We start from the raw sequence: 23420 nt of genomic DNA, 5'->3' as shown, positions 1-23420 counted from the left end.
ATTGGTTTAGACTCTTGAAAAACGTAAAAATCCGTCTTTGGGATTGAGTGATTGAACGACGAATTTGGATCACTACGTACAGGCATTGTTTGTTCAAAAGGACAGGTTGTTTTCTGATCGTGCAGTTTGAGCACCCTCTAGTGGTTGACTTGATCATTTTTAGAGACTGTTTTTTTTCTATTTTAAATGGAGCCTATTAGCGGTCAAACGGCCTGTGTGATTTATTCCGCTCCAGTGAGAGGTTCTGTCAAATAATTATTTGCATTTTATGGTGGTGGGGGTGGGGGGGGGGGCTACAAAGGGTTGGCAGGTGTTTCTCCAGATGACCACCATTTCTTCTCTCCGAGGACACAAATCACAGACAAAGAGAACGCAGAGCTTGCGGAAAAGCCTCACGCTAAACTTAAATTGTCATTTTGAAAATAATTATACGCTTGATCAGCTGACAGAGTTCGTGACATGCCGTTATGTCTTTTATCTGAGGATCAGGCAGTGGATGTGAACTCACTGTTGACCTTTTCCATTAGTCTGGGGCATTACACGCTCCTCCTTGTGTGCCTTTTATTATGTGCGTTTTTGCTGCGTGATGTGGCCTGGGGGGCTGGGGGCATTCTTATCTTTGCAGCGGGAGTAACACAACGCTCTTTGTATACACGCTGTACATAAAGTGGGTTGGCTTCGAAGGGGTGGGGAGGGGGGGTTCATGCTACCACATCAGAGATGACCGCTAATGTGACAGGGGAGGTTATGAAGGCCATTCAAGGGTCCATTCTGAATTCAATTTCTTCAGCTAAAAAAAAAAAAAGTTTTTTTCAGATTGTGACTCAAATTGGTTTCAAACAAACGTACTTAATACATTTAAAAGATCATTCTCATTGACATACACTATTAGTTTGCAAAGTATAGCCCGGCGTCCATTCATATACTAAAAAAGACAGTTTGATAGAACTTTTTAAAATATACAAAAATACAATTAAACTCTCATCAGCTAAAATACATTTTTACCGCTGTGAGGAATCCAAACAGCCAAATTCTCTTTTGAAACGACAAAAACTCTTTCGAAATAAAAATACTTGGAATAACCCAATCATAGGTTATGGTTAGAAGAGGACCAGTCCATTATTTAGGAAAATTCCAATTGACACCACAGGTGTCAAACTGCATGCCACATTATTTTATGTCCCCGGCAAAATGCTAATTTTGACTTCAAGGTTCTAACTAAAACTCACATTTGTGAAAAAATATATATATTTAAATGTTTTAAAATTCCATTTTTAATTCTGACTTTGTTCTATTAGTAAAGTCAAGCAATTCTATTGAACAGTGTTGTCGGAACAAAACTAAAATCCCACAGCATTTCAATGGACTAAATTGTCAACAATATTTAAAGAGGACAGTTCATGAATTAAAAAAAGATCAATAATTCAAAACAAGACTTAGTTGACCTTTACTTACGCTGTAAAAATATGTTTTTAATTTGAACAAGTAATCAATGGCTGCTATTTTATTACAATTGAGTGTGTTTTTAAACAAGTTCCGTCTTCCATGGAAAACCCCCAGTGCGTTTAGTGTGACGCATGCGCAAACCGTACCACATTAAAACAGCGCCCTCTGGTGGTTTAAACCTCCTTCGCCCTAATTGAGTCTACCGCGTGCGCGCGTCTGCGCGTGTGTGTGAATGTGTGAGATGAGAGGAGCTTCTTCCATGGTGCCTTGCGCTCCTGTCAGCACAATGGCTTGCTCGAGTGAGAAAAGACACTTCGCTTCTTCGCGAAAGGAACGATGAGGAAGAAAGGTAGGAGCGTCATCACTACCACAAACGCTCATCTTTCCACCAACTGACGATTGTCGAGGCGTTGGCGATGCGTTCAAGTTAAACGCGGCCACGGGTGAATTTTTTTACCTGCGACGAGATACACGGCGCGTGAAATCGGGACTCCGGTCACGTGACGTTTGAAAGAGATCGAAGCGGATTTCTCAGATTAGAAGCGTATGTGTGGAAATAGAGGAGCCGGTGCAGCCCGTGGCTGGCTAAAAAAAAAAAAAAAAAAAAAAAAAAAGGGCAGGGTGCCTCGGTTAGCGCTGCTGTTGTGCACAGCTGGATGAAGCTCTGCTTTCCACGGCCTTCATGCATCACGCATGCTCCACCTTCGGGTTATCGATCACTTTTATCGCTGTGATTTGTCCTCATCTAAACAGAATTTGTAGTGCAGGTATGAATGAAGGAGGGACTTTTGTGCACAAGGTTCGTGTATTGAAGAATAGACCATGCCCCCATCACTCCCCTCATCCGCCCTGTTATTGAAATTATTATCAAATACTTCACAATCAAGTCTTGATTTAATTGTAAAGATCTGTGAGGGGAAATGTAGCGAACATTTAGCAAGTATTAGTCAACAAAGAAGTAAGTTTTCTTCCAAAGCAATATTTTTGGTTTGTTCCAGGAAGGTAACTGATGAGAAATATTTTTAAAATGGTATTTTTCTACTTTCTTTTATTTTTTTTATTGTTATGTAAGCATGCTTTTTCATGTAATATAGTACAGTATAATAAAATATATATGGGGTAAAATGTTTTTTTCAGCTTTTTCTACGGGGATTTTTTTTTTATATAAAAAATTCATATTGGTGGTGGATATGCATTTTTTGTGTGCATAATTTGGGTTTAAAATATGTTGGTAATTATTCAAATAATTGTTTATTCTCCATAATATTTTATAGTCTACTCATTGGATTTTAAAAAGCTTGTTTTCATAACGATCCCTTTATATAAAATCCTAAAGGCATTTTTTTCATAATGACAGTTCTGAATATATTTTTTATATATTTTGATAGGTCTGTAGTGTCAGAATATTGGCAAAACAGTTGATCATTGGCCTGGTTTGCATGTATATTAATTTTAATAAATCTGAATCAGAAGAACTTCCCTTAACTTGTTTTTATCAAGATGTTGCTAGTTATTTATTAATATTTTTTCCTTCAACCATTCAGATTGTTCAGTGGCATCAGTTCTATCCATACATAGTTGATTGAATTCATTGACACCCACAAAAAATTGAAAAATTATATAGTCTGTCTTTGTAGCCTGTTAAGTGATGATGATATTCATTAAGCAGTCTTTACCGCCACCTACTGGCTTGAGGTGAAACAAGTCAAAAAAGAAGTTTCAGTTTGCTGGCATAGTTTGACTGCAGCTCAACAGAATGATGCAAAAATTGCAGCACAATCTTCGTAATACATCCTATTTAAGGTATTTGTAATTATTATGGTTTTGTATGGTCCAAAATTTGGACAATGATTATTTTTGTACACAAAATCTCGCACGTCCAGCTGCCATCACAAAGAAATGTCAGAATCGTTGCATTTTGAAATGTTTTAATCATCTGCTGGAAATTTCAGCTCCCTTGTGTTTTTTTTTTTCCCCCATTGATTCTTTTATGATATCATAAAAAAAAAAATCAAATTGATTTCCATAATTTGAAAGGATTTGAGACCGCTATCTCTATTGGTAAAATAATTATGGCTCCATATACATGATATTGAAGATAATAATAATGATAATAATAAAGCTGCAGGAAGAAAGGCAGACAGCTCATGGGCTCATTGGTATGAAGGGTTCCGGTGCAGGGCGGCGGGGTGGGGGGTTGCGCAGGTGGCCATGGCAACCGGGCCTCAGCATGTGATCAAGTGAGAGGCCGATCCGGTTCATTTCAGGTGCCGGAATCGCATTCATGAAATCTCACATTCCAAACCTCATTCCGAATCTGTTCTGGTACCGGTAGGAGGCCAGATATTACCGGACTGTGTTTCGAAACTATGAACGATGGCATTTTTGGGGTATTTTGTTTAAAACTTATAACTGAATTTCAAAAACATCATGAAATAATTTGATATTAATTGACGATGGGGGGACTTTGCGAAGCAGTCTGGATGCTGAGGTAAACCAGAGTGTAAATGTAAATCTACTTAAATTGAGGTATTAAAAAAGATTTCTAAACAAGTATCGGGAAGAGAACATATGTTAGCAAAATATAAAATACAAAATATTTTGGCAAAATATGTTATCTTGGACTAAATCTATAAATAGAATAGTGTGATTTTTATTTGGTCATTTATTTTATAGTATATATGTATAGGGATAGTTAGATGTTTTTTTAGTAGGTATGTGCATATATTATGTGTTTATAATAATAGCGGTGTAGTACAGTACTTTATATGGATATACAGGATATTAAAGTATGTCGTATTAATTATATTATGTAGCAATGTGTCAATTTAGATTATATTTATAGGAATATGTATGTAACTATGTAACAAGTATATATTTATTATTTTAAGTATATGTTTATATGGATATTTATGAAGTGTCTATACATTTGATATAGGGCATATATGCATAATTTTATATTAATAGGGATATGTATATAAGTAGTACATTTGTAGTGTTTGAAGTTTATGTTTTTATAGATGTTTATGAAGTGTACAGTGTATACATATGCTATACGGTAATCATACATATTTATGAAGTGTATATGCATATGATATTTGTTTATTTTCGTGGACAAAAATGTATTAATAATTGAATTAATGATTTATTTTTGTGAACAGATCTTTACTGTAAAGAGGACACTTTATGTGTAATATTTTTCTGTGGACAAATATTTATTTTTGATTAATTTTTTTTTAGAACAAGTCTGACTCTTTCTATTATATTTTGTGAAAAAATATTTATTAATAATTAAGTTATTTCTTTATGAAAACAGATCTCTTCTATGATTCAAAAGAGGACACTTTATGTGTAATATTTTTCCGTGGACAAATGTTTATTTCTGATTAATTTTTTTAGAACAAGTCTGACTTTATATTATATTTTGTGAAAAATATTTAATAATATTATTATTAATAATTATTATTATTATTTATTGTTGTTTTTGCTATTATTCATTTTAATGATTAATAATTATTATGTTTTTGTTTGTGGAATAATACAATTGAAGTTCAAAAGATTCTAAAGTTTAATAAATCGGACCCTGGCGGCATTAAGTATTTTCTTTTTGTACCCGATAAATGCTTTGCACTAGTTAAGGGCTACTTGGCTGAAAAGATAATTTGGCAAAATAGGGTCACAATGGACACTGGGGCGCAAAGGTCGCACTGTACATGTAATGCCAACATTGGGCTAGCTAGCGCTAATCTGCTTATCGTTGAACGTGGTTATCGGAAATTCCTGCTCATATGGCTTAATGTCAGAATAATTGCCGTTCATGTAAAACGTATCCGCTAAATGGCGGCTCAGGGAGACGTGACCTTACAAATGTGGACCCAATATTATAAATAACTCGCAAATAATGTGCATTTGGTCTTTTGGAAGGCCGGCGGACGAGTGCGCGCGCTCACGCGTGACGACGGGAGCTCCGCAGCCGCTAAATAAACACACTAATGAGTGTTTGTTTTACATTAGTGTCACTTTCTCGCTCCTCAATCTCTTCCCGGCGCACTGGAGCGCACTCACGCGTCGCGGGACGTCATGCTGCGCCGACTACTGTAAATGCCTCATAGGAAAAGTAGACTTTTTGTTTTTGGCGAGAGATACGACATGGAGAGCGAGTCAACACAAGTCCCATTTGGTGTTATTATTAATATTAATCCGGCAGCGTGTAAGCGATAGTTTTTCTTTCCCCGTGGCGGCCATTTTTTCCGCATGGCCTGGTTCCACGCCACCTCTCGCCTTGGCCCACATTCCGCATCCTCTGGCCCAGGGGTCGGCGCCCGAGGGGGGCGGGGGGGTTAACAGTTTTTAATCGAATCATCGGCTTATTCATCTGAGCGTGCGGCTGCCGGGTGTGATTCCAGGCCTTTGTTGCGTACAAACGAGTCGGTCGAGCGCGACGCTCGGCCTGATTGATTGTTATTGCTTAATTGCCGGCCCCTGTTTCCGGCGTTGCCGCGGCAACCGTGGACACTCCAGATGTCGGCCCAGATGAGACTCTGAAGGTCATGGTATGACATAATAATGATCAAAGATTTTTAACGGGGTCACTGGTGAACCTGCATAAGCGCTATTGGAATATCTGACCTAGATTTAGAACATGTTGCGCTATTTTTATGTTTATTTTAAGAAAGACATTCAATCCCATGTACTTATACTGTGACTAATTTTATTTCAATTATTTCTCAAGTGTCTGAAAAAAGCTGGTGAGCATAAGTTGAAAAAAAATCAATTACTTGAGGTATTTTAGTTCAAAAGTAATCAGACACTTTTGTACTTACAAATGATCAATTAATTATCAAATAGGTACTAAAGTAATTGATTACTTAGTATTAAAGTTCTAAAGCAACCAACTGCTTTTGATACTGTTGGTAACTAATCATATAATATATAATATCGATTATTTTAGTACTTTATCAAATATTACATTCGTTTTAGTACTTTATTACTTGAAAAAATAAGTATATACTATATATATAATAGTAAGCATGTATACTCACAAAGTAATCAGTAAAATAGGTATTAAAATACAATAAGGTACCAAAGTACCGAAAGTAATCAATTACTTTAGACTTTAATACCTAAAGTAATCTCTTTATACGTGAATAGGGTACTAAAATAATTGAATAAATAAAAGAAAAACACTTTTCTACTTTAGGTACTTAAGTAATGAAGTCATCAAATACCTTTGTACTTAAGTGATGAAGTAATTTATTCATTAGAAACTAAAGTAATTGAATACTTTAAGTCATAAAGTACTCAAGTAATTAAAGTGTAAATTAAATAATTCAGAACAACACCTAAAGTAATCGATCACTTTACACATTAATCGGGTACTCGAATAGCCAAACTAATTGCATTGCCTAGCATTTAGAAAAATGAAGAATATTTCACAAGTACCAGGGACTGAATTTCTGTACTCTTAAAAATATATATCAAAAGTCTTTGTGATTTAATGAGTTAAAGGTAATGACAATCATCTCCTACATACGAGAATAGGCCAGTAATGGCGGTTGCCATGACAACGCCGGCGCCACAGACAGCTTAATGAACGGTCGCGGATGGCCAGGCAGCGGGACATCAACGCAAATGGAAAAGACAGCCTGGAGTCTGGACACATCATTGGAAATGACCGCGTGTCCACATGAGATGAATAAAACATGAGTGTCATTAAACGCGCCTTTAAATCGAATGCCCGCCGCAGTCAAACATCTGTGCCTTTTTTGCTTTGTTTTCAGTTCAATTCAATTTGGGGGATATTCCTGTCATGCGATGTTGTGAGCTACAACAGCATTTGGACATTCGGAAGAAAAAAAAATCATAGTTTTAAGCCATTCATGTGATTTGCATGGTTGTGAAGTTATGGGTTTCAAATTCCAGGATTATTTTCAAACCAGGTTAGGGTTTCAAGATGTAAAGATTTTATGTGAGGATGGGCGAGTACCGATACTAAGTATCCGATACCTTAATGGCGACGCTCTTTTGGAGCAGTTTTACTTGCTAGAGATTACAAATTAGAGCATAGGTGTCAAACCTAAGGCCTGGGGGCCGCCACATCATTTTATGTGGCCCCCGAAATGCTGATTTGTCTGGCTAAAACACCAAACTAGTAAGTTGTCTTCAACTTTTAAAAATTTTGGGGGGGGACAACTAAATTTTGTTCACAGTCTTTTTTTTTTTAACAGCTATTACAGGCCTCAAACAAAATATCAACTTTTTACTGTAGAAAAGGACATAATAAGTGGACTATCCCTTTAAACCAGTTGAAGTCAGTGTGTAATTTATTATCTTGGTTGTAGCCAGTGTGTAATTTATTATCTTGATTGTAGCCAGTCTTGACGGCACCGGTGTGTTTGTGTGTGTGGGTCCACGTTTCAGGTCAGTGCAGTTGCCAAAGAAGTTGCAGCAGGTCGTAGTCGGTGGCTGTGGATTCCCGAGGTCTTTTCTAGGCCTGTTTCCATAGCAACCTGCCCGGTCCTCCCGAGGACGGCCGCCAAACGTTTCACTCCCCCCCTCCCTCGCACCAAGAGAGAGTGACCCCCGTGAAGGAACGCCATGGACACCGAGTCGACCCACTCGGGCTACTCCAGCCGCTCGGGGAGGTCAAACCGACACGGGTGAGTTTCCCGTCACTTCCCGTGTTTATTTGGGGCTTCCCGATGACTTTGATTGGTTGGTCAAGGGCGGGGGGGTTGGGGTCATGTGATTTTGGATCAGCGCAGCTCGGGGGTTCTAATCACCAACGCGCTTGGTCTGCTTTTCAAATGAGAGAACTATTTGGGTTTAATCTTCAATTCACCCCGCAAGATGAAATGAATACATTTGCATGATCAACTCCTTTTTTTAATGATTTTCTAAATCCTCAGTCGTCCCTTCACTTGGTGGACGCAAATCAGTAAATGGTCACACAGCTGATTTAATTTATCTTTGATTATTATTGATTACTTGAGTACCGTATTTTCCGCACTATAAGGTGCACCGGATTATAAGGCGTACCCTCAATTAATGAGATATTTTTAAAACTTTTTCCACATATGAGGCGCACCGGATTGTAAGGCACACCCTCAATTAATGACATATTCTAAAACTTTTTCAATCACAATATAGTAAAACTCAAAGTAATAACAATAACTCAAATAATAACTCTAAACTCTCAATGGCGTAATAACTCAATGTCAATATGAGCAACCTTGTTCAACTGTAAACACACAAAAGAAACAGGTAAAGCTTACTTATTCCCCATCTACCAATCCCAATCTCAATATTGATCCATGTATAAGGCACACCTTATTATAAGGCGCACCATCAGCTTTTTAAAAAATGTAAGGCTTAAAATACGGTACTTTATACATAAAGCAGAAGCCATGTGTGTATGTAAACATGAAAAAAACATTTTAAAAAAATGAAATAATGCGTCTTTCGGATTGAACGCGTAAAAAATTTGAGTAATCCATACTGATCCATAACATTTTGATGCTGTAACAAAAAAAAAAAAACTTTTTGCCAATGAGATTTTTCACCCATCCAAGCGAATTTCAGTGTGCGTTGAACCGAGTCAAGCCACACATCAGCGCATTGGATAAGGCTCCGGATTTCAGTCCCCCCCCTTTGACCTCACGCCATCTTTTCTCGGCCTCCATCCAGCGAGCGAGGCCGCGACCGTCACAAGGCCAGCGGCGGTAAGGACGGCGCTCGCTCGGAGAAGTCGGTCATCCTCAATCCCCCGGAGACGTCCTCCCAGGACTCGCCGGTGCACAACGGCGAGCCGCTGCCGGGAGAGCCGTCGCCGGGCGCCGATCCTGGAGAAGATGGCCAGGTATTAGACAAAAGCACATCAAAGTGGGCTTCAATCACAATGCTTAATCCCAGTATTACATTTCAGCAACATATACAATAGTGTCAAGGGATCACGGAGGATTATTTTTGCTCTTGTGCAGCTTGACCCGTATATTACAACCATATATAGAAAGGTTGTTGCGCGATGCACTCGTTGACATGTCACTGTATACCAGTTCCTCCCAATTAGATTTTGCAAAGCCCCCCTGAGCAAAACAAAAACCCCCTCTGTCTATAAATGAGATTATTAGCTATAAAAATTGTGCAAGTATGCCTAAAACGATGTCCTTTTAAAATTAGGGGGAAAAAATCAATATAATCAACTTTACAGTGTTTGTACAGATTACAGGTTAGTCTGAAACTGAAAAAAAAAAACAAGGGCATCAATATGCCAAAAAAAAGGTTGTCAATCCTTATTTTACTGCAATTACACTTCACCTGGCAAAACAAAGCCCCACCCCCCCAGGAAAAATGTTCAGAATGTAAATAACCATAGCAATAAGTGTGCTTCATATCTTAAATGACAAGGCAATGATGAGTAATGCAATATAACCAAAAAGTGTCATTTTTATATGTTCTTTGAGCACAGCCATTGTTTCACATCTTTTCAGATATATTTCATAGTTGTTCCATAAATTGACACCTTGACACATATTTGCTTTAACAGTGTCTCCTGGTGGCTAGTACAAAACAAAAACAAAAACAAAAAACAGGGCTCAAATCATGAGAAAAAAGTTGCGGCTCATAGTCCAAAAAATGCAGTATATTTATAGTCGTATTTCATTTCCGGCATTTTGATGAACTTGGTTATGTTATTTCCGTTTTAGTCTAACCCCTATAAATGCTGTAAAAATGAATTAACATTTGTTGAAAGTTGAGTGTTAATGCCCGTTTCTATTGTTGATATAAAAAAATACAGTTTTGGGTATACTTATACACATTTTATTGATAAAAATCTTTGTTGACTTGTGTTTCACCTCGCTTTGCGGAATATAATTGAGAAGCACTGTTTTATACATTATAGGAGAGAAAAATGTTCAAAATAAAAAAATTGACATAGCAATAAATGAATGTTAAATGTTAAGGCAGTGATAAGTGATGCAAAATAAGCAGAAAGTGCTGAAGGAGCTTATTCACAAAATTCTATACCGTGTTGCTGTTTTGTGGTTTTTAAAGGGGAGGAAAAAAAACAAGATTTGTTTAGGGTGTTTTAGGTTAAAAAAAAAAAGATCAAATGTTGCATTACTTTGCCCGCAGAGTTGTTGTTATCACAAAAGCTGTCTCGCAGCGAGCGCCCGCGCTGAGGAAACAAATGAGATTTAATATGGCAATTAGTTACGCTTAAAAAGGGCCTACGGAATGTTTTTTGTTTGTTTGTTTCTTTAGTTCAGGAATCGGCAACCTTTAACATTCAAAGAGCCATTTTGACCCGCTTTCCACGGATAAGACAACACTGAATGCCATGTACTGTGTATAAGGCATACCGGATTATTCGACGCACCGTCAGCTTTTGAGAAAATTATTGACTTTTATGTGTGATTTATCGCGCTGAAAACACAGTATGTTGTGAGCCGCTAAAATGTGAACGGCGGGCCACTACTGGCGCCCGGGGCCGCACTTTGGACACCGCCCCCATTCGGCCGATCTGTTCGGCTTGACGCCGGGATGATATTAGCGTTTTCCATCCCGACTTTGTGAAGAATTCCTCGGCCCGACCTATTTTTCCTTCTCCTGCCTCCTACGAGACAAAACACACATTCCTGCATGTCATGTGACTCACAGCCAACAGCAGCGCCAAGCTTCCGTCCTTTGTCCGCATCGTAAGATAATCTGCGCTTGTAGTGGGTAGACGTGACCCCCGCGGGCCTTCCATCACCTTGGGCAGGTCGCTCACAGTTCCTTCACGTTAGAATGCGCCAAAGGAGCTCCTGTGCAGAAGAGGGAGTGGCACATTCTTCCCGCCTTAGATCGGTTTTCGGCGCTTTGAGGAAAGCTGATAGGAATAACGTTGGCAGCAGCGTCACCGACGTGAGGCCGGCGGCGCTTTTTGGGTTCTTGCTGTTTTGTGAGTCTTGGATGGTGTGACTTAATACCAGAGGGCAGCAGATTGGGTGTCCCGCTAGCGCTGGATCCAAATAAATTGAAAGAACATAAAGTAATCCCTTTTTCACTCGGGACTCTTATGCTTTCATTTGCATACACTTGGCAAAATATTAAATGCGGGGTTTGGATAATACATGGATTCAGAAACTCATTGGATAATATTAGGGCCGTCAACGTCAAATATTTTACAGTTGATTATTCCGTCGATTATTGTTTCGATTCAAATTATTTGGGGTAAAAGTGTATTAAAAAATTCTCAATTGCTTTTTTAACCAATTTTGCACGTTTGTTATTTTACAATTTGTAACATAGTAAACCTGATTTTTTTTTAAATCAAACTGTATCATCTTTTTATTTCTTTTCCAATAAAGCAAGATCGTGCTTTTCTTAACTGTTCATAATGAACATGAGTGAACCCAATATGTCGATGACTAAATCTATCGTTGTTTTTTCTATATTTGTTTTTTTTCCCATGATTAAATTATGCCAGTGATTCTCACTTATCTTATCAAAATTTTAAACATTTAACCCTGAAGAACAAGGTAGAATTTTTCAAAAAGTTTATAGCGTCCATAGAGACTTTGACAATGAGAGTGCCACTGCACCACCTGGTGCCATGAGTGTGCAATTACACTTCACACAGCAGTAGGACTATCAACACAGCCAAATACAAAGTAGGTCACGATACATTTATCGATAAAGTGAATGATTATCGTATATTCTGAAAACGTTTGGTCTTGTAGGTTAGTCTTGTGATTAGAAAATTGCATTCTGCCGTCATCTACTTTAAAGTGCAGGCTAAATCAAACAACAAAGTGCGCATTAACTACAAAAGGCTCTGTCAGGTGTGACGGCTGATACCGCGTTAACCCCCAAGGTCGCCAACTGAGGTTTAAGGCTTGCGTTTGAGAATGTATGCATGTATCTGACTTGGCCTCACACTGCAGTAATTCCTTCTTGAGCCGTTCTGTCCACTCTTTGCATTAACGTGGCGCTCCGGCGCTCTGATTAGTGCAAGCGATAATCTTGAGGATTAATCCTCGGCGAGTTAATGGCGACGGTGTATTAGCTCTGTCACAGGGTTATTGTTTAGCGGCTTCATGGCCTGGTCACATGTGCGCTTGCCCCCATTGGGGAACGCTTGCAAATTGATTGCTACAGGTTGACTTTGATAAAGGAAATTTTGCAGTGTTATTACTGTATATGAATTATTGATACGACAAAGTGTCATAATGATATGATGTGGTATTTATTGTGAAAACAGCAGCAACAATTGCCACTGACATGATTGGGTATCGTGATACTGTAAATTTATAGATAGTATCTGATATCATTGTGACACATAATCAATACAACAATGTTAAATGATATGAGATGGTATCACGGTAAAATATCACTACTGCTGACTATTACACGATTGATGGCCTGATTGTAATGTTTTTATGGGTACTCCAACGTACTTTATTGATGATACGCTATAGTATTGTTTTGAAACTATCAAAATGTTTTTATTGTGATGGGTTATTGATACTTCATTCCTTGATTATTGACCTTATCGGGTAACTTGATATCAATATGCATGCAAGAAAATATAGTGTTATGATAGAATTTGATGTTATGATGCATAATTTAACCCTGGGGGACATTTTGACCCAACCTGGGCTTTTTGAAGTTTTTGATGTGTGATATCAAAGGAAAATCCTAGCAAAAAAAAAATACTAGGAGGCTAAAATATTGCATAAATTGTCAAAACATTACGACTCTCAATATGCCACACCGCCGTCCCTTCTAAATGCTGGCAAACGGGAGGTCAAGAGATACACTTTTATAGGCGTCAAATTTAACCCATGTCAGGCTCATTTACTGCCATTCAAAATTGGAAATATTGTCAATTTTGGACATATTGAAAACTCGATGTTTTATCATACATCCCCACCATGTTTGCATTAATCCTTTCAACAGTAACTCAAAAACGGGGCGCAATAGAGATTTTTATGTCGACACCCCCAAACCAGGTGGCGCTAGTGTCCAAGCCTTTCAATGTCATAATACTCTAATTATGACATAATAAATATTCCGATTTCAATTTCATAAATATATAAATATACAGCATTATTACTTTTCAAATATGACAGAACTGGAGAATGTAAAAAGTGTGATTTTTTTTCAGTATAAATTATTACCCTTTTTAGTTGTCAAGGTGCATCCATCATTGCCATTGGCTTGTCGCCCGAAAGTCCTTTTAAAGCTCCGCCTCCTTTGCTTTTGACCCATTCACTATAAAAGGAAACAGATTTTCAGCGAACTGTTTATAGACATCTTGATTTCCGTGGTAACGTTCGCAGAAGTTGGCAGAATGCGTGCTTCCTTTAAGATTATGCCGTAGGTTACATTGTTTCAATTGCTAAGAGAATGAAATGAGCACTTGAGCAATGCAGTAGTCGACCTTCACATTCACGCATGAAATCTCTGTTTTTCCCTCCCCCATTCGCCGCACCGTAGAGGAATTCATTAAGCGTGGATTTAAATGACAGGATGACTTTCATCCAGCATTTCGCAGTGCTCTTATAATTCAAAATTGACACCCTTGTTTTTTATCCTGCGCTTACACGTTGGGGGAATTATGCAGTGTTTCTTGACAATGAGACAGCCAATAGCTAATGAGAATGGCTGACAAGCTAAAAGTCTTTGTGCTGCACGTATGAGAGAAGACAAAGAATGGGACTAATAGATTATGATGGGAGGGAAGAGTTGATCTGTTTTCTGTGTGTTATGTAAGCATATGAGTCCTCCAGTGTGCTTGTCACCCTACATTATTTTGAGGACTTCTCATTAGAAATGTCCAAAATGTCCATAAATAGGACAGCAAGAAAAAAATCAGTAATGGAAGGATGGAAAAAATAATATGATAGGTATTTTTTTATATATATATATATATATATATATATATATATATATATATATATATATATATATATATATATATATATATATATATATATATATATATATATATATATATATATATATATATATATATACACACACACACACACACAGTATATAATTGTGGTACATCACCACACGCTGAAACGCTCAAATTAGATGTTTGAAAAATACTAAATGGAAGCTGTCTTGCTCACCTTTAGGACGATAACTGGGGGGAAACCACCACGGCGGTGACCGGCACCTCGGAGCTAAGCATTTCCCAGGAGGAAGTGGTAGGCTTGGGCAAGGGCATGCAGGACCGGACCCGAAGCTTCGGCCGTTACCTCCCCTTGGCCGTGGGCCTGTGCGTGGGTCTGCTGGTGCTGGCCACCCCGCTGGTCTTCCTGCTCCTGCCCGTTATAATGTGGCCCGAACGACTGCAGCCTTGCGGCGCCGCCTGCGAGGGCCTCTTCCTGTCGCTCTCCTTCAAGCTCCTCATGCTCCTCACGGCCATCTGGGCGCTGTTCCTCCGGCCGGCCCGCGCCAGCCTGCCCAGAGTGTGCGCTTGCCGGGCCTTCCTCACCACCCTCACGCTACTGCTCACCATGTCCTACTGGCTCTTCTACGGTGTCCGGATCCTGGATGCACAGGCGAGCTTGATATTCCAAATGATACTTACTGAACCAGTAAGCGGTGTGGCGCGTGAGTATTTTGCGTGTATGCCCCTTGTAGGATGAGGACTACCACGGTGTGGTCCAGTTCGCAGTATCCCTGGTGGACTCCCAGCTCTTTGTCCACTACCTTGCGGTGGTGCTGCTGGAGCTCCGCCACCTGCGACCGTGCTACAGCGTGTGCGTCATCCGATCCACAGACGGAGAAACGCGACACTACAACATTGGACAGCTCAGGTACATACAGTACGGAACAACCGTATTTCTTAACATTTATTAATGTACTAGTGCTCGGTTTAGTGGCTTGAAAGCATATTGCGATACGCGCCAATATATTTAAGCCATATTGTGATACGCATTGCGATATTTTGGGCAATGTATAATTGATATTTTAACTATGATTAACAATGACTAAAAATAAGAGAAAATGGAACAATTGATCAGTATTAGCAGAAAGATTTAGCCTATGTAAAGTTACTGTAGATGTGCATAATGAGAAATACACATATTCAACCACAAGTACTTATCAGTAAAGTGAGAGATTTCTGGACAACACTCAGTCCTATCATGGAGTCTGAAGCAGTCTAACAGCCTGTTAATACTCGATCATGTTCAGTTGCAAATGAAGACAAAAACCAAACCACTGTTTGTCATTCTACATCTACAGTCAGGGCGTTATATGAGCACATTTTGGCAACGACTCTTCATTACTCTTACATGTGGTGTGCTTGTTGTGCTTGTTGTGATTGTGCTCTGGTCTGTTCTGTTGCCTCTATTCTCCATTAAGAACAAAATATAACAACTTCTAATGTTTCATAAAGTGACTCAGAGGTGAATCCAAGGCTAATCTAAGCATTAAAACACATGAATAGCTTGGTCGTAATCGGGGTCCGTTGTCGAGGCCCATTAAGTTTTATGGCGTGAATCAGCAGCACCCGTGTCTCGTTTGTGCCACGCAGCATTCAGAACGCGGCGCTCACCGTTTTGGAGTATTACTATCGAGATTTCCCGCTTCACAACCCGGCGCTCCTCTCCGCCTCCAAGCATCGCGCCGCCAAGCACCTGGCCGGATTGAAAGTCTACAACGTGGACGGTAAGCACAGAATCATGAAGAATTGACGCATTTGCCATTTGGATGTTGTGGCCACAGCATACACAGCGGGAACTCTCGGGCCCAATCAACACTGAGTATTTCGAGACTCAAATTGGGCCGAGTCAAAATTGAAAATGAACTACCAGTAAGCGAAAATAAGCAGAATGTTTTAAACGCAATTGAAATTTTGTGCTCTCCTTGTCCACTTCTTTTGTGAGCAGCTTTGAGAAGCAGACTGAGAAGGTTGCTGCGGGAGAGTAAGTACTGTATGGGACTGTAGAATTTCTCCCTTTCCTTGCAAGGCACCTTAAAAAAAGCACAGGAATTCACTAACGTCAGCTTTATGAAACACTATCACAGCCTCCATTACAATTTAATATTTGTATTAGGGTCAATCGATTCATCAGACAATTTCAAATGGCCGTTTTTTCCTCTATATATTAATACATTACCAGGCAAAGATATTGACCGTCCAATACGTCTTTGGCATTAATTGAGTTAATATCTTGTCTATAATTCATTTGATGGCTAAATCATTTCTCATGTGTAACTAATACCTTAAAAATATACTGATTTTTCCACTTGCTGTCATTTGAAAATGACATCTCTTGTGCGCAACGCTTGTAATGGCCAATCACGGCTCACTTTTGGTCATGTGACATTTGCAAGCTGAGCCGTGAGCGGTTATTATTTGAGCCTTGAGTACATGTCTTCTAATTTTCAGTAAATGGAAAATTGTGCTTTTGGAAGTCATGATTGGACATGAAAAATAATAAAGTTATCAAATTAATTCCAGACAAAATATCAAATTTGTGAAAATGAAATTTGCAGCTGGAAAATGGCCAAAAAAAAGCAAAGAGCAAAGTAACACTTTAAAGGGGAAGTCAACCCAAACATTTCCTTTCCAATAATACATTTTATTCAATCCTCAAGTGAAAAAACAGTATTGTGATTAACCCTTGTGGCATTATGTTACAATTTATGGAAATTCCTTTGATTTTTTTTTTTATGATATCATAAACGAATCAATGAGGGAAAAAACTGAAATTTCCAGCAGATGACTAAAATATGTAAAATTTCAAAATGCAACAATTTTGACATTTCTATGTGATTGCAGCTGTACGTGTGAGATTTTATGGACAAAAATAATCATTTTCCAAAATTTGGACCATATAAAATCATTCTAATTACAATTTTTGAGATGCATTTTAGTAGGATTTATTCCATTGATTTTCCTGCAATTTTTGCAACCTTACGATGAGTGGCGGTCAAACTATGTCAAAAAAATTATTTGTTTACTTTTGTTTCACCTTAAGACAGTAGGTGGCAGTAAAGACCAGTTAATGGCTATGTCTTCAAGTGTCATCATCACGTCACAGACGTGCATTATTTTTATTCATCAGGCGGTGCGGCCATTTTCTCTATTGGTCGACTTAAAATGACATCACAGTTGGTCAGCGTGCTAGCAAAGAGCAATTACGGCTCACCTGATTTTGTGACATTTGCAAGCTGAGCCGTGATTGGTTGTTACCTGAGCTCTGAGGAACCGTGAGCAAGTTATGAATTAAAATAACATGTTTAGAGGGTATTTTCAGCATATCGTTGGAAAGAACATTTATGGGTTGACTTCCCCTTTAAGAGAATGTTGCACTGCTGGCTATCAGCCCGCAAAAGCACAAGGCTTTGACGACGCTCGTATCCGAGATCGGCACTGTTGTCGGCCCTCCCCCCTTTTCAACAAAAAGGCCTCTAGGGGGTGGCGGGATTTCAAACCTTAAATAATTCATCAGAGATGCGCTCATTCCTCACATACTCCCACTTTAGCTTCTCTCACCTCATTTTTTTTTACCTTCATCTTTTTTTTTTCTTTTTGGGGGGGCATTTAGCCTCTTTCTCACCTGCACGATTGTGATTTCACACATGCAAATGAGATTCATGATGAGATTTCACCCGCGGTTTTACCTCACTCCCCATCCCCCGAAACACACTGGTGTACTTCTCACCCTCATCATGATGAGCTCCACGTATGAGCTCATGTCGTGCAATGCTGCAAAGTCTGTCTTAATGTCGAAGGAAGTGCATCGCCATGAATGTTTCATTTGTGAGGCCAGAAAAAGATTTTTGCGTCAAGGAGGCCCTTTCTCCCTCCTTGTGATCTAATGTTTAAATGTGCATATATATATTGCATTCAAATACCTGTCAGCTCATTCGCTGCCATTGACGGCTATAGACGTCAAAGATCTATTTTTACTGGGCTGGCAGTGAATGAGTTCAGTAGCGAAAAACGTCAGAAAAAATATATCAGAACATAAACATGCATTAATTGTAGTACATAAACGACTTAACCTGACATATCGCGGAAGAACATTTATTTCATTTACTGCCAATGACGGCTATAGGCGTCAAAGATATACTTTAATTGTTCTGGCTGCTAATGAGTTAGTAATTATGTTTATTACCTTTCAATTGGTGAATCAATATACCAACTAATTTGGAAAAAAAATGTTACATGGCTATAAATACTTTTAAATTGTACTGTATTGTAAATACAATGTAATAATTGAATATACATTCCTAATGAATTTATATCACTTATTTTTTTATTCCCTACAGATTGTTTATCATAATATATACCAAAGTACCAAAGTACAGTACATACAAAAAATACTCTAAACACTAAAATACTCAATTAATTTAGAGCTTTGTTTAGGACCAGCCATTTTTAAACATTACTGAAGCCAAACACTTAAAAAAAAAAAAGTGAGATTGAATATTTAAAAAAAAAAAAAAAAAAGTAAAAAAATAGGTTAAAATAGATTCTTCAATCTTGAAAATATGTCTGGGATGAATTAATAACATAATCTTAGATATATTTTAGGAGTAAAACATCACTTTTAACAATGTAATTCATCTTATTCAATCCAGCACAATTAAAATGAATTTTTGACATCTATTGTGGTAGTGATTGAGTTAATAATTTGGACTGTATGTTAAAATGCAAAATGTTGTTTTGATAATTTTATGATTTGGGGTTTATACATTTATACATTTTTTTCAAATGTTGGAATGGTTTATGAGGGTTTGGAAATGGATTGTATTAAATAATTCAATGACGATTGAGTTTCTTTCCCTTTTGAATAGTATTAGATTCATGTGTTCATCCATTTTTGTGTAAATGTGTACATTTTGGACTGGATAATTGCCGTCCAGCCTAATCAAATCAACTTGGACAAAGTTCTCAATTATTAAATCAATGTTTTCAAATGGTGTAATGGATCAGTGTGCAGGTCGAAACTCCTTCCACTCCAGCCTTTGTTCTCCACACGGAGCCACGGCCCATTAATTTGCGAGAGCTCACTTCCTCAGGCTCAAGGTGATATCATCCATTCAGCCCTTGTCCTCACTCCTATTTTTTATTTTATTTTTTTGGAACGTAGCCCCTGGGAGCGCGGCGGGGGCGCAGCCCGCTAATGGGAATCAGTCCCAGGCCATGATCGCAGCCGCCGCCGCCAAACGCAAAGACAGCGCCCATAATGAGCTGTACTACGAGGAGGCCGACTACGAGAGACGAGTACGCAAGCGGAAAGCCCGGTAAGGCAAAGTCGGAGTTTCCATGCGCACCACATACATTCCACATCCACCTGCTATAGACTAAAAATATCATGCTTAATAACATGATTTTAACTACAGTGAAGTTTGCTCATGCCTGGATTAAGCAGTGGATATCGTAACACAAAAGGTGGAGCAAAACGCGTAGACAGACTCTAACGTTATAAATAATACACAATACAATTATGCTATTGTTCTATGACAGGGGTGAGCAAACCTGTTAGTTATTTTTTTCGATAACATTATGGGCCATGTCAAAATGAAATTTTAGTACAGTATATGCCGCAGGCCACAAAAACGTGGACGGCGGGCTGCAAATAGCCCCTTCGGCCATAGTTTGGACAACACTGGTTTAGGATGTTCAAGATTTTGCGGTGATCTGGGACACCTCTGCACTGAACAGGAAGCCCCATTTTTTTGTCAATGTTACTTGGTCATTAACAATCATAAACATTGACACCAAGCGCAAAGTGGAGGAAACCATTGTTTTTATTTTGTTATCGTAAAAAGATCACCAAACTCATTTATTGGTAATAATGACACATGGGGGGGATCACAAGATTTTTTAGAAGGAATATGTACAGAAATTATGCTTCTGAAACTTTTGGATGATTAGACAAGGCTGGGCCAAATAGGCCCAGGATGTAATTACTATTCTAGAAAAACAAATGCAACACAAGAGCACCAAATCTCTTTTTTTTGTCATGTATGCCATGGGCCGCTGACCTATGGATCTTGGTCCATAAATGGCCCTCAGGCCACAGTTTGGACACCCATGCTCTATCACTATCAGTCATTGTTTTTTTTTGTTTTTTCCCCCTGGCTATGGAACCAATTAAAATCTAGACAGCACTTTAATTCTAATATTGACGGCTTCGGTCAGGTTGGTGGTGGCGGTGGAGGAGGCGTTTACTCACGTACGGCGCATGAAGAAGGAGGACGAGCGCGCCACCCCTTCAGACATCATGGATGTGCGGGAAGCCGCTCTAGCCATTTTCCCTTCCATGGCCCGAGCCCTGCAGAAGTACCTCCGCACCACCAGGAGGCAGCAGTGTCACAGCATGGAGAGCATCCAGAAGCACCTGGCCTTCTGTCTCATTAATAACATGAGTCCCAAGGTATTTTTTTTTTTTTTTTAATCTTGACACAGCATTTTCACGCGCCTTTCAAGACCGAGAGAATACTGTGTGCAGACTCTGTAAATATGGGTGCTGCCATTGAAAGATAGACTTCCATTCTTCATTTACACTTGCATGTTGGTAACTGCGTTGTATGTGTGGAAACACTGCCACCCAATGGTCACACTTAGCACTCCAGTACACAATTGGCTTATATTAGGTAAGCATTAGTCAACGGTGTCTGCTCTTTTCCAATAAAAAACATATTTGACCAGAATTTAATTATGTATTATAGTTATTACTATTTTAAAAGATGAGAATTCTTATCCACGGCAAAACATGTAAAAAGCGTCTATATATAGGAAAAATTCACATGACGAAATCCCACACATAGAAAGAGCATAGTTTCAAAACATGACAGAAGTTTATGTTTTTGCTCGGTTCAATGTGGGCAGGCTTTCCTGGAGACTTACCTGGCCCCGGGCCCCACCCTGCAGTACGGCCCCGAACGCTGGATGGCCGATCAGTGGACGCTGGTGAGCGAGGCCTCGGTAACGAGCGGCGTCAAGGACGGCAGCGAATTTGTGCTCAGGTGCCTGGATTTCAGTCTGGCCGTCACCGCCAAGAGCATCCCGTACATCCGAGTCAGCGAGGAATACGTCGACCCCAAATCGCACAAGTTCGTGTTGCTGCTCCAGTCGGAAACTTCGGTGTAACGCACCGATGCTCTTTCGGACCTACGGGACTCGTACAGTTACTGCATTTACCTTCTCAACAAGGCTCTGTTTTTTTTTTTTTTTTCACCTTCCTTACATAACCTGTCAGATTATTACAGATTTTCTATCTTGACATTCTGTATGCACTATAAAAAGAAAAAAGACTCATTGTTGTGTTTGCATGTGGATGAGTGAGTGACTTTTTAGGATGAAAAAATGTCTTTTTGTGGATGATATTTGTCAAAACACATGGCTGGGGGTTAAAGAAAAATGCCCAACTGATAGTTTTTAATTAGCCATTGGTATACAATATGTACAGTATTTATGAACGTGCATTATTCCATGGATACTTTTTATATTGAAACCGTGCATTGTTTGGATTTTTTTTTTTTTTTTTTTTTGCCCTGTGCAGGTGAAATTGTGAATTTGTATGTGGCATCAAACACCGGAACCATCACAGTCAATGTTTCATATATTTGAGTGCGTACTATATGCTGTTTTTTTAAATGACATTTTTATATCTAAAAGTATTTAAACACTTCTCGGCAGCATGAGACTTTACATATTATATATGACTATTCAGTGATTACAGGGAACTTTTTTATAACCTTACATGGATCTAATTGAATTGTGCGGTTTGAATCATAGTCAGCATGAATGTCTCACTGCTGCGCCCTATCGACCACTCGGTCAAACTGCACACCAAACTCCATTTCTAACGGGGCAAGTTGGATTTTTAAATTTAATATTGGCACTTACTTCACTGTTACGTACTGTTGTCGCTGATGTAGTTAAGTGTTTTATAATTTGGATGGTTGTACATATTTTGTCTTAACTTGAACATTTACTGTATCTCAAACTGTGTATTTGTGTACTATATGTGTGTTATTCATTTGTTATGATACCTCTTTTGTACTACTGAATATTAAGTCACAGAAGCTGTGTCGGAGTTGCATTTGTTAAAAAAAATAAGCTGAATAAAAAGCATTTGTACTGATATTTTCAAGCCTCAGATTTTTTTAACTTTAACTGGAATATGTGTCTTATAATAACAATAACGTTGATAACATAGAGGTAAGAGTTGTAAAAAAAAAAAAAAAAAAATCAATTTAAAAATGTAAACATTTATTGAACAGTTGGGAAAATGCTTTTCAGTAGATCTACCTCTACCAAATTGCAAAATAAATCAATTTTATTGCTTACGTATTACTAAATTTTGAGCGTTAATCACCAGTTAAATAAAAACAAAATTTTGTGTGTGGTGAATATATACCAACTAGCTCATCTTTTGACAAATACTACATTTTTCATATTATGAGTTATTTAAACGCACCATTACGATTTCTTTCTTTGTGAATAATTTATGAAGAAATGTATATTTTCATAAATGATACCTAATCAAAATACAAATATTTTTATTAGGGAGTTTCGATACATTTTCTCAGCCTGATAATAGTACAAGTACTAATAACAAAACCAAGCACCGATATCATGAGTACTTTTGATACACAACAACCAAAGAAAAAAACAAATTTTATCTTAGGATTTCGTCAAATTAATGGACTTTTTCGATTCTTCTAATCTAATCATGATATCAGTATCGGCTGCCATTGCGAGTACAGATACCTTTTTTTTAGGGTGCACCTTATAATCCGGTGTGCCTTACATATGGAAAAAGTTTTAAAATATGACATTAATTGAGGGTGCGCCTTATAGTGCGGAAAATACGGTACTTAAATTGTGCATGAATTGGGTCATGGCATCTACGCGTCGCTATTTGCCACACATACAGTATTGCATACGATATCGTTTCATTAACACCTGTATTGCAGTCCTATTCAAATTGCGCATGATATTT

General features: G+C 38.5%; 1 protein-coding gene across 2 annotated transcripts; it reads left to right on the top strand.

The window, feature by feature from the left end:
- Positions 1–1644: 1644 nt before the first annotated feature.
- LOC148423766 (vang-like protein 1) lies at positions 1645–22561 on the top strand. 2 transcript variants are annotated; one of them, XM_088414372.1, is made up of 10 exons: positions 1645–1795; positions 7867–8105; positions 9133–9304; positions 14577–15005; positions 15088–15263; positions 15986–16119; positions 16341–16376; positions 19557–19710; positions 20612–20846; positions 21302–22561. In XM_088414372.1, the coding sequence occupies exons 2-10, from the start codon at positions 8044–8046 to the stop codon at positions 21560–21562; spliced, it is 1659 nt and encodes a 552-aa protein (XP_088270498.1). In that variant the 5' UTR covers positions 1645–1795; positions 7867–8043; the 3' UTR covers positions 21563–22561. The 2 variants fall into 2 exon arrangements, with proteins under 2 accessions (XP_088270498.1, XP_088270499.1); XM_088414373.1 differs by lacking the exon at positions 16341–16376.
- The last annotated feature ends 859 nt before the right edge of the window (positions 22562–23420 follow it).

The sequence above is a fragment of the Hippichthys cyanospilos genome, chromosome 5 (genome assembly GCF_059441005.1).
Source record: "Hippichthys cyanospilos isolate Australia breed blue-spotted pipefish chromosome 5, RoL_Hcya_1.0, whole genome shotgun sequence".
NCBI lineage: Eukaryota > Metazoa > Chordata > Actinopteri > Syngnathiformes > Syngnathidae > Hippichthys > Hippichthys cyanospilos.
Note: the sequence above shows the minus strand (reverse complement) of the source record. Positions and strands in the feature narration are given on the sequence as shown.

Bases quoted from the DNA above. Each gene is read 5' to 3' on its own strand.
- LOC148423766 (XM_088414372.1), top strand. From the start codon at position 8,044: ATGGACACCGAGTCGACCCACTCGGGCTACTCCAGCCGCTCGGGGAGG. The intron at 8,106-9,132 runs GTGAGTTTCCCG...GCCTCCATCCAG, and splicing joins GGGAGGTCAAACCGACACGG to CGAGCGAGGCCGCGACCGTC. The intron at 19,711-20,611 runs GTAAGGCAAAGT...GGCTTCGGTCAG, and splicing joins GTACGCAAGCGGAAAGCCCG to GTTGGTGGTGGCGGTGGAGG.